The following is a 15,081-nucleotide window of genomic DNA, read 5'->3' as shown; positions in this document are numbered from 1 at the left end:
TTACTTCCCAAATTTTATTTGTTATTGATTCCTAATTCAATTGTATTATAGTCAGAGGGTGTATTCTGTTTGATATTATTTCTTGAAATTTGTTATGATTTAGTTTGTGGTTTAGTGTATGATAAGTTTTTGTAAATATTTATATATATTTGAAAATAATGTTCCCTCTCTAATTATTGGGAACAATTTTATGAATTCCAATTTAATCCACCTTTCTAATGTACTATTGGGTCTTCTGTTTCTTACTGATAATTGAGAGAAGTGTGTTGAAATATCTCAGTATAAGGTATGATATGTTAATTTCTCCTTATTGCCCAGTTTTTGCTATTTTATGCTATCTTTGATGGGTTGAAATCTAGAATTTTATGGTGTGATTTTATAATTAATGCTATAATCCAGATATATTAAAGCCCCTTAAAAGCATAGTTAACCCACTTTATTTACATTTTGAGCTAAAAGTATTTGTTGAACTTTTGTTGAGTGATTTAGGGAATAAATAACAATTTTTTATGTAATATAAAATGTTCTTCGTTATATATATGTTTGGCACTAATTTGTATAGTACTGCAAAGGCATTTAATGCATATTTACTAAGCAAAGGAAATAAAGCATTTTTAAAGTATATTTTATTGATTATGCTATTACAATTGTCCCAATTTTTTTCCCTTTTGCCCCCCTCTGCTCAGTATGCCTTCTCCCTCCAGCAATAACCCCCTGCCTTAGTTTATGCCCATGGGTCATGAGTATACATTCTTTGGCTTCTTCATTTCCTATACTATCCTTAACATTCCCCTGTCTATTTTGTAACTACCAACTATGCTTCTTAATCCCTGTACCTTTTCCCCCATTCTCCCCCTTCCCCCTCCCTGCTGATAACATTCCATATGGTCTCTGTATCTATGATTCTGTTCCTGTTCTAGTTGTTTTCTTAGTTTGTTGTTGTTTTTTAGATTCAGTTGTTGATAGTTGTGAGTTTGTTGTTATTTTACTGTTCATATTTTTTACCTTCATTTTCTTAAATAAAATTCTTTAACATTTCATATAATAAGGGCTTGGTGATGATGAACTCCTTTAGCTTTACCTTGTCTGGGAAGCACTTTATCTGCCTGTTTCTAAGTGATAGGTTTGCTGGATAGAGTAATCTTGGTTGTAGGTCTTGCCTTTCATGACTTGGAATACTTTCCAGCTCCTTCTTTTGAGAAATCAGCTGCTAGTCTTATGGGAAGTCTTTTGTAGGTAACTGTCTCCTTTTCTCTTGCTGCTTTTAAGATTCTCTCCTTATCTTTAATCTTGGGTAATTTAATTATGATATGCCTTGGTGTGTGCTTCCTTGGGTCCAACTTCTTTGGGACTCTCTGAGCTTCCTGGACTTCCTAGAAGTCTATTTCCTTTTCCAGGTTGGGGAAGTTTTCCTTCCTTATTTTTTCAAATAACTTTTCAATTTCTTGCCCTTCCTGTTCTTCTGGTACCCCTATGATTTCGATGTTGGAATGTGTAAAGTTGTCCCAGAGATTTCCTAAGCCTCTCCTCATTTTTTGAATTCCCGTTTCTTCATTCTGTTCTGGTTGAATGTTTTTTTCTTCCTTCTGGCAATTTACTGGCATATAATGGTCCTAGTATTTTTTAAAATAACCATTTATATTTCTGTGGTGTCAATTGTCACTTCTCTTTCATTTCTGATTTTATTTATTTGAGTCCTCTTTTTTTTTTTCTTGATGAGTCTGGTTAAAGGCTTATCAGTCTTGCTTATCTTTTGAAAAAGAACCAGCTCTTAGTTTCATTGATCTTTTGTATTGTTTTTTTGGATTCTATTTTGTTTATTTCCATTTTGATACATATTATTTCCTTCCTTCTATTCACTTTGATCTTTGTTTGTTGTTCTTTTTCTAGTTCCTATGGTGGTAAATTTAGATTGTTTATCTGAGAATTTTTTTTATTGCTATGAATTTTCCTCTTAGGAGTGCTTTTACTTTTTCCCATAGATTTTGGGTTGTAATGTTTTCATCTTTTGTCTCAAGGTATCTTGATGTCTCCCTTGATATCATTGTTAATCAATTAATTGTTTAGTCATGTTATTTACCTCCATGAGTCATGTGGTTTTTTTCCCCCTTATAATTGATTTCATATAACTGTGGTCAGAAAATATGCTAGATATGATCTCGGTCTTCTGGAAGTTGATGAGACTTGCTTTATTGCCTGACATGTGGTCTATCCTGGAAAATATTTCATGTGCACTTGAAAAGATTTTATATTCTGCTTTGGGGTGAAATGATCTAAAAATATTAATTAAATCCATCTGATGTAATGTGTCACTTAAGGCCATTGTTTCCTCGTTGATTTTCTGTCTGGAAGATCTATGCAGTGTTGTTAATGGTGTGTTAAAGTCCTGTACTATGACTGTGTTATAGTCAATCTCTCCATTTATATCCAGCAAGTGGATATAAATATCCACTTTGCTTTATATATTTAATTGCTGCTATGTTCGGTGTATAAATATTTACAAGGATTATATTCTTATGTTGAATTGCTCCTTTTATCATTATGTAATATTCTTCTTTGTGTTTTACAGCCTTTGTATAAAATCTGTTTTGTTTGATGTAAGTATTGTTATGACAACTTTAAAAAATTTTCTGTTTGTGTGAAATATCTTTTTTCATTCCTTTGTGTGTGTCTTTTGATCTGAAGTGGGTCTCTTTCTTGTAGACAACATATGTATGGGTCTATTTTATTATTCATTCAGCTACCCTGTGTCTTTTGATTGGAGCATTTAATTCATTTACATTTGAAATGATTATTGATAGTTATGTAGTTTTTGCCATTTTATTATTTATAGTTATATTTTTTTCTTTCTTCTTAAAAAAAAACCCCTTTAACACTTCTTGTAATATGGGTTTGATGGTGATGAAGTCCATTAATTTTTTTCTTGTCTTGGAAGCTCTTTATGCCCTTCAATTTTAAATGAAAGCCTTGCTGGGTAGTCTTGGTTGTAGGTCCTTGCTTTTTAACACTTTGCATATTCTGTGCCAATCTATTCTAGCCTACAATGTTTTTGTTGATAAATCAGTTGACAGTTTTATGGGAGCACCCCTGTAGTAACTCTTTTTTTTTGTTGCTTTTTTTTTAAAAACATCTGTCTTTGGGAGGATCCTTAATGGCAGAGAAGTGAGTGGAAGGTACACTAATTGCTTCCCAGGGCCAGTCTGGAATTAAAAGTAAATTGTAGAGAAATCATCTGGCATAACCAACTGAACAATAGCTGGTGAGAAGCCATATAACCATGGACAGACAGAAGAAACCACTGCACAAAACATGACTGATTGACTGGATTAACAGTGGAAGGAGACATCCACAGGCTGTGGATTGCTGATAGTCTCAAACAGGCTGCTTAGGGCCAGACTGGGACACCATCTGACATCAACAGGGGCGGATCCAGAAAGAAAAGACAGTAGTAAACAATAGATTCTACTGAGAATAATTCCATCATGGTCTTCTGCCTGATTTGTATTATTTTCTCTCGTGCGCAGCTTTTTAACACTCATTTTTTATTCTTCAAGCTTGTGCCTATTAGGTCACTAGTTTTTTACATTATAGTTTATTTCAAATCTCATATTTTGCTCCTCCCTTCTTTCACTTCATTTTACCTTCTTCTTTCCTCCTCTTATTTTCATTTTAAATTTTATTTTTTCTCTTGCTATGACTCATTTCCTATTGTGTACTCTTACTATTTCTCCCCACTCCAGCCTCTCAAAACAATTTTTCTTGTCATTAGTCATCTCACATTCCTTTTCCCATTCTTAAAATACCCTCATTCTCTCTCCACCTTTATCAATATCTGCTCATTGGTTGTGGATATGGTGGTTGTTTCTTCTTTTCTTCAATTTTTATTTCTAGATCTTCACTGTTTTTATACTTTGTCTTAAATTTTACTGTTTCCCTCTCCCACTCCATTTTGCATTCCTCCTGCGTTTTCTTTTTTTTTGTTTTATATTTTAATTTTTTCTTGTATTAGCCTGGTTTTCATTCCTCACTTTTAGTATTCCTTCCCCTTCTGTCCTCTCAAAATCACTTCTCTTTCCTTTAGACATCTCTTGAGCTTTTCTTTCTTTTTCCTGTTATTTCAGTCTCACCTATATTAATCTTTGCTCATTTGTTGTTGATAGTGCTGTGGTGGATCTTTTTCTGCAATTTGGTTCCTATTTGTTTTTCTTTTCTCTCACTACATATTTTTAAAATTTCTGTTTAAACCTAATACTATACACTTCCCTTCTCTTACTCCACTAAGCCTTTTTCCCTCTCTTTTTAATTTACATCATAAAAATTTTATTTTCTTTCTCTCTTTACTTTATTTCTATTCCCTACTCTTATTATTGTTCCTCCCTCTCTGCTGTCAAAATCACTTTTCTTTCATTTAGTTATCTCATACTAATTTTTCCTTTGTTATAATAGGCTTAATATCTTTACACCTTTACTAATACTGGTTCAATTTGCAGTTGATAGTGTGATTGTGGGTGGTTTTTTTGCTTATGTGGGTTTGTTCCCTGGGCTTTTTGGTTTTGTCCTGGTAGCACCTGTACAACAGCATACAAGATGCAGTGGGTGGATTGACTCTTAGTCAGCCAGCAGGAGGGAAGGACACACCAAAGCACAACCCAACAACCTCCAAAACTCAATTACAACTAGGGACCCCACATAAATGGCATAAAGGGCATGCAATAGCATCAAGTTCAGGAGATCAAGGAGACTGCACCACTGAGTCCCATAGGTCTACTACAGAAGGTCACACTGTAAAGACAGGGAGTCACAGCAGCTCAATCTAAAAAAGCAGAAACAAACAAGAAGAGTCATCTAAAATGGGGAGACAAAGAAATACCCCCTAATCAAATGGAAAGGTGGAATCCTAGGAAAGAGCACTTAATGAAATCGAAGCAAGCAAACTATCACACACTGAGTTCAAAATAATGGTTATAATGATGCTCAATGAGTTCAATGAGAACTACAAAGAACTCCAGGGAAGCTACAAGGAACTTACTGCAACTACCTCAGAATGTAAAAGGACATAGAAACTATCAGTAAGACCCAGGAGGAAATGAAGAACACAGTATCTGAAATGAGGAACACAGTAGAAGGAATTGAATGCAGGGTGAATGAAGCAGAGGATTGAATCAGTGAGCTGGAAGACAAGGTGGAATAAAACTCCCAGACAGAGCAATAAAATGAAAAAAGACTTGAAAAGAATGAAGGGGGTTTGAGGGAAATGCAGGACCACATGAAATATAATACTATCCATATAGTAGGGATACCAGAAGGAGAAGAAGAGGAGCAAGGGGTAGAAAACCTGTTTGAAAAAGTAATGACAGAAAATTTCACTGACTTGATGAGAGAATAAGTTACACAAGCCCAGGAAGCACAGAGGTTCCCAATCAAGGTGACAGCAGAGGCCTACTCTAACACCTCATAATTAAAATGTCAAAATATAAAGACAGAATTTTAAAGGTAGCAAGGGAGAAAGAGCTATTAACATACAAGGGATCTCCAATAAGAGTATCAGCTGATTTGTCAACAGAAATGCTACAAAACAGAGGGAATGGCAAGAAATTTTTTGAGTAATGAAAAGCAAAGGCCTGCAACCAAGACTACTATACACAGCAAGGCTCTCATTCAAAATGGAAGGTGAAATAAGGACTTTCCTAGACAAAAAAAGGAGAAAAGAATCCATCTCCACCAAACCAGCATTGCAAGAGATGCTAAAGGGACTGCTTTAAGAAGTTGGAGAGAGACAGAGAGAGAGAGAATATGAATACAGTCCTGAGAGGAAGTTCATAACCGTACAGGCCTACCTAAAAGAAGAAAAGTTTCAAATGGCTTCTATGTCCTTGGTGTATGTTTTCTTTCTTTGTTGAAACTCTCACTGAGTTCAGCTATTCATCCTCGAAGTTCATTGAGCATCTTTATGACCATTGTTTTGAACTGTGTATCTGATAGATTGCTTTCCTCTATTTCATTTAGTTCTTTTTGTGGAGATTTCTTCAGTTCTTTTATTAGGGACATGCCTCTTAATATCTCCATTTTGGCTGCCTCTCCATGTTTGTATCTTTGTTTTAGGTAGTTCTGCTCTGTTTTCCAGTCTTGGTAGGGTGGTCTTATATAGTAGTTTTCCTGTGGGGCCCATTATTCCTGATCAGCTGAGCTGGATGCTCCATGACTGTCCCTTGTGTGGGTTATCTAGGCCCTCCATTGTAGTTGAGCCTTGATTGCTGTTGGCATATCCGTGGGTGGTGCTGACCCTCAGACAAGATGGCTATGAGAATTTACCATACACAGTGTAAGACCTGCCGTGTGGGACTGAATTCATGAAGCAAAATTTGTCCCATTGTGGTCAGTGCCTGCTGCGGTCTATCTTTGGGTTTGCTGCTTGTGAAGATGATTGGGTGCTGCTCATAGCCAGTCCTTGGGTGTGTGGTTTCTGGGGCCACTTGGGAGAGACTCCAGTACAGGTCAATGTCAGACACTTCTTGTGACTGGTGCTGGGCTACCTAGGTGCCACAAAGTGATCCACAGTTAGTAGCTGCCTCTTTTGGGCCTGGGTGCATGTTGGAGGGGCCAAGCTTCATCCTAGGTATGCTGCCGCCAGTACTGGTTCTGGCACTGGTCAGCAAAAAGCCCAAGGCACCCTAAGATTTTTTTCTTGCCTGTTGGTCTTCCTTTAGGATCAACCACTGAAGGAGCCTTGAGCTATATGCAAGTTGCTTGTGGCAGGTTCTTAGGCAGTTATCATGTGGGGGTGAATGGGCTGGTTTGTGGGAGGTAAACATGGAGCCACATCTGATCTCCTGTGAACAGAACTATCATTCCATGTTTAGGATACTCAAAGGTTGTAATCCATTGTGCTGGCATTGCTATATTGTCATGGAGGGTATTAGCCATTTGCTTTTTTCAAGTGGACGCTCATAGCAGTTACAGTGTTGCTCACAAACCTAACAATGGTGTATTAGGAAGTTTCAGTATATTTTCGAAGCAGGTATTTCTTTATTATGGTATTAGGATAATTCCACCTTATACCAGTTTCAGGTATACATTTGAGATTATTCTTGGTTTTAGCTATTTGATAATTGAGTATTCTGTACAGAAGAAAAACCAAGTTAATGAGATAAGTAACTGATGGATGGTGTCTTTTGGCTAATTTCAGAATTAGAGTGCAGGTTAGAGTCTTAATTTTCTGGTGGAAAGTACCTAAATTTTGCTTTAAGGGATTTATTCCTTTTAAAGTCATTTACATGTGTTACTTAATTTAATTCTTACCACAACTGTGTAATAGTCATCTCCAGTTTGGAGCAGAGAAAAATAAAAACTTTTGACATTAAGCCCAACAGTGATTACTAGTTTATTGGTTCTTCAAGAAAGTTTTATTTCAAAGTTTTCCTTGACACATGCATTCTGTGTTCTAACTTTACATACACGTATTCATTCTCAGAGAACTATAGTTTATATAGTTGCTTTTAGTCACAATTTTTTCAAGAAAGTAATGCAAATAGTGTGTTTTAGTCAAGGACAGTAGGTATGTGTGTATCTGTGTAGTGCATGTACTTTTAAGTGTTTATGGAGTGTAAGAGTATAATAGTAGTTCTATACAGTAACGGTCATTGTGTCTTTTTTAGCCTTTCTAATGTTTCACTTCTGTACAAATGAGTACTGTGAAATTATCATGTGTATAATGCACACCCACATTTTTGTGTACATCACATACAGGATTATTATACCCATGGTATGTAACCATTTTACCCATGTATAATGCGCATCCTTACTTTCCCTAAAACATTTGGGCAGAAAAGGGCGCATTATGCATGGCAGAATGTGGTACCGATGTTTATCTTTTACTCACTTTATCTGCACCTCATAAAAATGCTTAAATATTACTTTATTATCTTTAAATTTGTTTTTCAATGTGAAATTTATGAACTAATTTTTGAATATTTATGAAGTAATCTTGATTTTTGCAGGTGCTGCAAGCCCTTAGGAATATTTAACTTAATTTGGAACAGGATTCTCTCTTTTTTTTTGCTTGATCTTTCATTTTTGAAAATCAGGGTACAGTAAATCCATCTATGTATACTCCTTTTGAATCTTTCATCAGTAGTTTGGTTGGCATGTGAGTTCTCATGGCTTATGATATCCTGATTGAAATTCTAAGAGAATTATTTTACAGATAATATATGTCGCTGTGTATATGTTATGTATCCCTGCGGTAAAATTTCTACTATAGAATGCTGTGGTAGGATCAGCAGTCTCAGTTAATGAAAAAATAACTAATAAAGAATACTGTTTCTTGACTTTTCATTGTTGCTTTTGAGCAAAATTATTTTATAGTATGAATTTGTATGAAAATTGTCCATTTCTAAAAGAACCAGTATAAGATCAATAATTTACAGTACTTTGTAGTATGTTCGTAAGTGGTGTGATCATGATAATATGCTGCTACTTGGTGTTTGAACAAGAAAGAGTTTAAATCTCTTATGCTGACATGACATATATTAGTCCTAGGTGATTTAAGTTTCTCCCTCAGCAGATTTGTGACTATAAAATGATTTGTATCAGATTCATTATAGTAGATGTTCGGTTGATAATGACCCTATGGGATGCTATCAGACCTGTTTCTCAAAACAGGGTTCATGGACTAGCAATATCAGCATTACTGGGAGGTTGTTAGGTATATTGTCTTGACCATTCCCAGGTAACTCCATCAGAATTCGCATTTAAACAGATTCTCCAGATGGTTTGCGTGCACATTAACATTTGAAAATCTACCGGTAGAAGTCATACCACTTGGCGTCTGGACAAGAAACAAACACTTCTGTATCTGAGGTTGCCAGGTTATAGTGATTTAGGAATTATTTCCTAGAATAATGAAACATATGTTCACCTTTAAAGTACATTTTTCTTTAAGATTACTCATCTTCTTTGTAATAAAATGTGTCTAATGTATTTCTTTATGTTGATACTTTCATCTTATCCACCAAAGAAGATAAGCTTTACTTTGTCAATACCAAATCAGCAAACCTGCTTTTGATAAATCTTCCCTAAGATAGTAGCACCTTCTGAATTTGCATGAAATTGAATCTTGAGAAAAGGAGATGGGAGGCTGAGGCTCCGACATTAGAATGGCATGGCATGTATCATCACTTACTACAGGGATGCAGACATACATTATTCCTCCTAGTTAATGAATAATTATGTCCTGAAATGTCTGCTGTGTGGAAAATGAAACAGAGTGGGTCAGAGCGTTTACAGTCAGGACAGGGAACTGTCCATGAAGGTCAGGCAGCCTGCCACCAGCAGAACCATGGTATTCTGGGATATGGCCATGTGGATCCATTGGCAAGGCTTCTCCCAGCTATGGTCAAAAGGGACAGTAGGAATACAGCACTCATTTCTGTCAGATACACCTTTTCCAACAAAGTAAGTACTGTCATATTATATCAGTATATTTAAGAGGAATTAGACTTCAGAGCAAGAACCAAAGAAATGTAAGTGTCTAGATGTACCTTCTCCTAACAGACTTAATGTAATATTTGTTGTGGCATACTCTGCCTCTGAATTTGTCAGTTTGCTTTAAGGAAAAACCTTTTGTTTGCACTCTGCTTCCATTATTTCAAAACTCTCTTCAATTTTGTTCAACTTCTAAGGTGGCTGTAGGAGCTCTTTGACTTTTCTGGGGATTGTACTTCAAAACCTTTGCGAGGGATCCATCAGTACAGATGAGGTCTTGCTCAGTATTGTGACCCTAAACCACAAGGAGGGGGAGCTGTTCTTGTTGAATCTGGGGTTATATCTGGCTCTTTTACATGTCCTTGTGGGTGGGAATGTGGGTAGGGGTCTTGGGTTCTGGGGCACAGTTTGAAAACCAGTGTCCTAATGTTAAGAACACCATCATGGGCCCTGGCTGTTGTGGCTCAGTGGATTAAGCACCAGCCTGTGAACCAAAGGGTTGCTGGTTTGATTCCCAGTCAGGCAGGGCACGTGCCTGAGTTGTGGGCCAGGTCCCCAGTAGGAGGTACAGGAGAGGCAACCACACATTGATGTTTCTCTCCCTCTCTCTCTCCCTCCCTTTCTCTCTGTCTAAAAATAAATAAAATAAAAAATCTTAAAAAAAAGAATACCATCATGACTGACTATTATTAATATATTAAAAAGATATATTTTTCATGACACCTTTTACCTGCCTCCCTTAATTGTGATTTTTATTCAGTAGTGTAAGGTTTTTCTGTTTTGTGTAGGTGACCCAGAGAACTTCAAGGTAGGAAGACAGCTGCTAGTAGTGACTGCATGTGAAGTGTCTTAAGCATGTGGGACTTGGGACAAAACAGAGAAATACAAAGATGCCTCTCAAAGACATGAAGTTTTCTGATATGCATTTGGCAAGCATATTATTTATATAGCAGAGAAGGGGGCTTGCCACAAAGTTTCTCACAGGCCAAAAACTGTAAAAGAAAATTACAGCATAGTATACTCTTGAGACTGTAAATACCATTCTTTATTGGGCTGACTCTTACTTTTAGAAATTTGTATATAATATTTTAAAAATACTAATAATGGCATTTCACTTATGCCACAGATATTTGCCTTTATGGACTCTCAATTATGAACTTAATTTTGGGGGGATAAGAAGACACTGTGATATATTTTAAAATCATATTAATTTTTCTCCTCCCTTAGAAAGGGTTATTAGGCTTATTGTGAGAAAAAAACTTTTGTTCAGGATTTTTTCAGTGGAAAATACATTTTGATTTGAACAGGACTTAAATGGCAGCTTGATAATAGATAATTTTAGGAGATTGCTGAATGTTCCACTTAAGGATTAGCTCAGATTTTATGTCATGATTTCACTAAAAAGTGTTATCGAGTCATATCAAATCATCACACATCATGTTTGGTAAGTGCTCATGCTACTTTTGCTCTATAGGAGAATGACTCAGGCACTTTGGACACGGTGGGAGCTGTTGTTGTGGACTATGAAGGGAATGTTGCTGCTGCTGTCTCCAGTGGAGGCTTGGCCTTGAAACATCCAGGGAGAGTTGGGCAGGTAAGTAATTGTGGGGTTTTTAAACTAGTTTTTCAAGTTAAAACATGGAATTTTCTAGGTCCTAAATTTTAAACTGTAGAGACATTTTTTTCCTTTAGAAAAAATATACTATATTGCTTTTTAACATTTATATAGTATAAATCGTCAATGAAAAACCTTTTCAAGATTCTTTCTAAAAAATCTGACTCATAGTAATAGAGTTCTTTCTGATCTTTATCATTGGTAATCCTATGTTTTACTGTTTTCAATAGGCTGAGCATTAGTTGACATTTAATAAATGTGTTGATTTCTATTTTCTTCCTTTGTAAGTGTCATTCTCTTGAGGAGGAAGCACTACCTGACTGTATTGCTGCTTGCTCTTTAGATGGGAAAATAATTTTAGAGTTCCATTTTGTATTTCTTCCATTCAAGGAATATTTTGACCCTCTAAATCCCTCCTTTGATTAAGCATTTCAGCTATCTTATAGACTAACCAGTATTTCAGGTCACCAACATATGATACTCAAGAAATCTAAATATAAAGGAAGTCTAATTTTTGTGTAACTGGCTTATTTCCAGTTTACTTGCACACCTTCACCACCCACCCTCCACCCCCACCCACTATCATCAACCTTTAGTACTATACTGAGAATGGAATTTAATAGTCTATTTGGCCTAGTAAGCTTTATACTCGTAGTATATTTGTTGAGTGAACAACTGAATTGGACACCCATCATGGAATCTGTTAAAGTAATTGCATGGGGTGTGTTTAAGCTAAGTGTTTGGATCTTGTGTTGCATACGGAACACTACTTGGCTGCTCTTTGCACTTTGTTTCTCATGTTTGAAGAAGAGTTGGTGTCACAGTTGCTTTGGACATGGTGGTTAGTGAATGCTTGCAGCAGAGTGATCTGATTCATGGAGGACATCTTTGCAAAGCCTCAAGTGTTGTTCCCTAATCTGCCTTTTATTATGGACAAACCACTTACAGTCCTTGGAAGAAGGGGAAGGGAAAAATAATTACTTTTGTGCAATTCTTTGTCTACTATACAAGGGGATTTATGGGGAATGGTTACTCAACATGTGTACAATGCTTTGAACTCATTATATAAAGCCTTGTCTAGTCATGGTATTTTTCCACATTATGAAAGTCTTGTGCACTTGTCAAGTTTGGAATAAGAAAACCAAGGTTGGCATATCAGATTTGGATGCCTTGGTAAAGAAGGAGAGAGAAAAGCCAGCAGAGCCCCCTTTATAGCATTATAATTCCTATGATTTTCTCACTGTTTTTTGTTTGTTTCGGTTAGCAAAATAGCAACAACAGAACCAAGGATAGTTCTGGACTATGTTAGCAGGATATTATATCAAACAATCTTCAAACCACTCTGCCACTGCAAAAGAGACTACCCTGGAAAAAGAAATACTTGTGTAAAACTTAATGTTTATTTGCTCCACTTGGCTAGTTTATGAATACAGTATTTGTGAGAGATGAAAACTCAGGAAAGGGTGTGGAGAAGAGGAGTGAAGGTACTTACAGGAAAATACAGTTGCTTAATTGGATTATATTGCTTGGATAAGACGTGATTAGCCTAGCGGGGGGTGGGGGGGTGGGAATACAAGATTCAGATGGGAGGTAAAGAACTGTTCTTCACAAACAGGAGAGAATGTAACAAAATACATAAGCAACAAAATACACAAGCAAGTTGTTTTCTTCTTTTTTTTAAAGCAAGGACTATTTTATAGATGTGCTAAAACTAGACTTGTAGTCAAGATGGATGCATGCGTAAACATGGTTTGCCTCCTTGCACAACCACATCAAAATTACAACTAAACTATAGAACAACCATCACTCAGAACCATCAGAAATCAAGTTGATGGAAGTCCAACAACTATGGATTAAAGAAACCACATCCATTCAGACTGGTAGGTGGGGCTCATACATGGAGACGTGGAGCAGAATTATGCCACACCCATATGTATTGGTTAAAAATTTGGGAGGGATATCTGGGGAGCAAGGACTCCCAAGCCCTACACTAGGCCCTCCAGCGTAGGGTCCCAGTGCCAGGATGATAAGTCCTCATAACTTTTTCTGGCTGTAACAAACAGTGGAGATTGAGTGGTAGAAGAAACTTCTAGAGTCCCAAGTAGTTCCTCTCAAAAGAATCCACACACAGACTTACTCAGACTCACTCCTCTGAGCTCCAGAACCAAGGTAGCAGCTTGAAAAGCATCAATGGCATACAAAAAGGAATTGTAATGTCTGGCACCAAGGTGAGAGCTGGGGGGCAGCTTTCTCCCAGACAGAAGGTTAGGAAGAGGCCGTTGTTCCTTTTGTAAACCCTCCTTCCACAGACCTGACAGGCGGGTGCCATTTCTGAGACTCCATCAACATGGCTACAACTGTTTGTCCCGCTTTGGAGATCCACTGAGGTGCCACCCCATTTAACTTACGGCCCATGCAAGCTGTTAACAGTGGCTTATTCACATAAATGGCTGGTCTTGGCTCATGCTTCACAACTTCCTAAATTCTCTCAAACAAGCAACAGCCAGCCTCAGTGAGCTCCCAGCCCCTGTACCACTTGCTATGAGGCCCCAGGCTGGGTACTAGCAATAGCCAGCTTAGGTTCACAATTGGCTTTGGCCTGTGAACCTCCAAGCCCAGCACAAGTAGTAGCCATCTACGGGTGGCATTGTAGCTCATGCAGGATGACCCCAGGCAAAACACAGGTTGAGGCAGACCTTGGCCTGCATCACTTGGGAAACCCCAGAGACTGCACACCCAGTGGACAGCTACAGACCTTGCTGAATCACCACCACCCTGCCCCTGCACAGCTGACCCTCCATAGAGGGCAGAGGTTGTTGGTCTGTGGTCATAGCCAGTACTTGCAGCTGACTGGCCTGGGTAAATCCCTTCCACTGTTGTGCAAACAGCAATCAAGGTTCAACTACAAGTGGAGGGTGTACTCAGCCCACATGGAGGGCGCACCTCAAATACCCAGGTTGGATGATAGGGGAGGCTGTGCCATTGGATACTGAAGGACACCTACTACATTAGGCCACACTACCAAGACAGGAAGTCATAGGAGCTCTACCTAATACATAGAAACAAATACAGGGAGGCTGCCAAAAATGAGGAGACAAAGAAACATGGCCAAATGAAAGAACAGATCAAAACTTCAGAAAAAGAACCAATCAAAAAGGAGATAAGCAGTCTACCAGATGAGTTCAAAACACTGGTTATAAAGATGTTCAAGGAACTTCGTAAGGACCTAAGCAGCATAAAAAAGATCCAGTCAGAAATGAAGGATACACTAATTGAAATAAAGGACAATTTACAGGGAAACAACAGTAGAGTGGATGAAGCTGAGAATCTAGTCAATGATTTGAAACATAAGGAAATAAAAATAACCAATCAGAATAACAGAAAGAAAAAAGACTCCAAAAAATAAAAAAGAGGATAGTGTAAACTGCCTCTGGGACAAGTTCAAGAGGTCCAACAATCGCATTATAGGGGTACCAGAAGGAGAAGAGAAAGAGCAAGAAGTTAGAAATCTATCTGAAAAAACAGTGAAAGAAAACTTCCCTAATTTGGTGAAGGAAATAGACATACAAGTCCAGGAAGCACAGAGTCCCAAACAAGATGGATGCAGAGAGGCCCACTCCAAGACACATCATAATTAAAATGCCAAAGGTTAAAGATAAAGCGAGAATCTTAAAAGCAGCAAGAGAAAAGTAGTTACCTATGGGGGAGTTCTCATAGCACTGTCAGCTGGTTTCTCAAAAGAAACTTTGCAGGCTAGAAGGGATTGGCAAGAAATATTCAGTCATGAAAAACAGGGTCCTACAGCCAAGATTGCTCTACCCAGCAAAGCTATCATTTAGGATCAAAGGTCAGATGGAGAGCTTCCCAGACAAGAAAAAACTAGAGGAGTTCATCATCACCAAGCCATTATTGTAGGAACTGTTAAAGGGACTTACTTAAGAAAAAGATCAAAACTATGAACGATAAAATGGCAAAAAATACAT

The 15,081-nt window shown here is 37.4% G+C and overlaps 1 protein-coding gene across 5 annotated transcripts in view; it reads left to right on the top strand.

Moving 5' to 3' along the window:
* The window catches only part of TASP1 (taspase 1), a 288,218-nt gene that overhangs the window by 125,045 nt on the left and 148,092 nt on the right, over window positions 1-15,081 (top strand). For all 5 annotated transcript variants that reach the window (XR_006655296.3, XM_045194733.3, XM_045194732.3 and 2 more), the window contains one exon: window positions 10,958-11,077. Coding sequence is in view for 4 of the 5 variants with exons in the window: in XM_045194733.3 (XP_045050668.2) it covers window positions 10,958-11,077 (120 nt within the window). In the remaining variant the exon portion in view is untranslated. The remainder of the gene's footprint in view (window positions 1-10,957; window positions 11,078-15,081) is intronic.

The sequence above is a fragment of the Desmodus rotundus genome, chromosome 6 (assembly GCF_022682495.2).
Source record: "Desmodus rotundus isolate HL8 chromosome 6, HLdesRot8A.1, whole genome shotgun sequence".
NCBI lineage: Eukaryota > Metazoa > Chordata > Mammalia > Chiroptera > Phyllostomidae > Desmodus > Desmodus rotundus.
The sequence above is the reverse complement of the archived record's forward strand: the minus strand, read 5'-3'. Positions and strand labels throughout refer to the sequence as shown.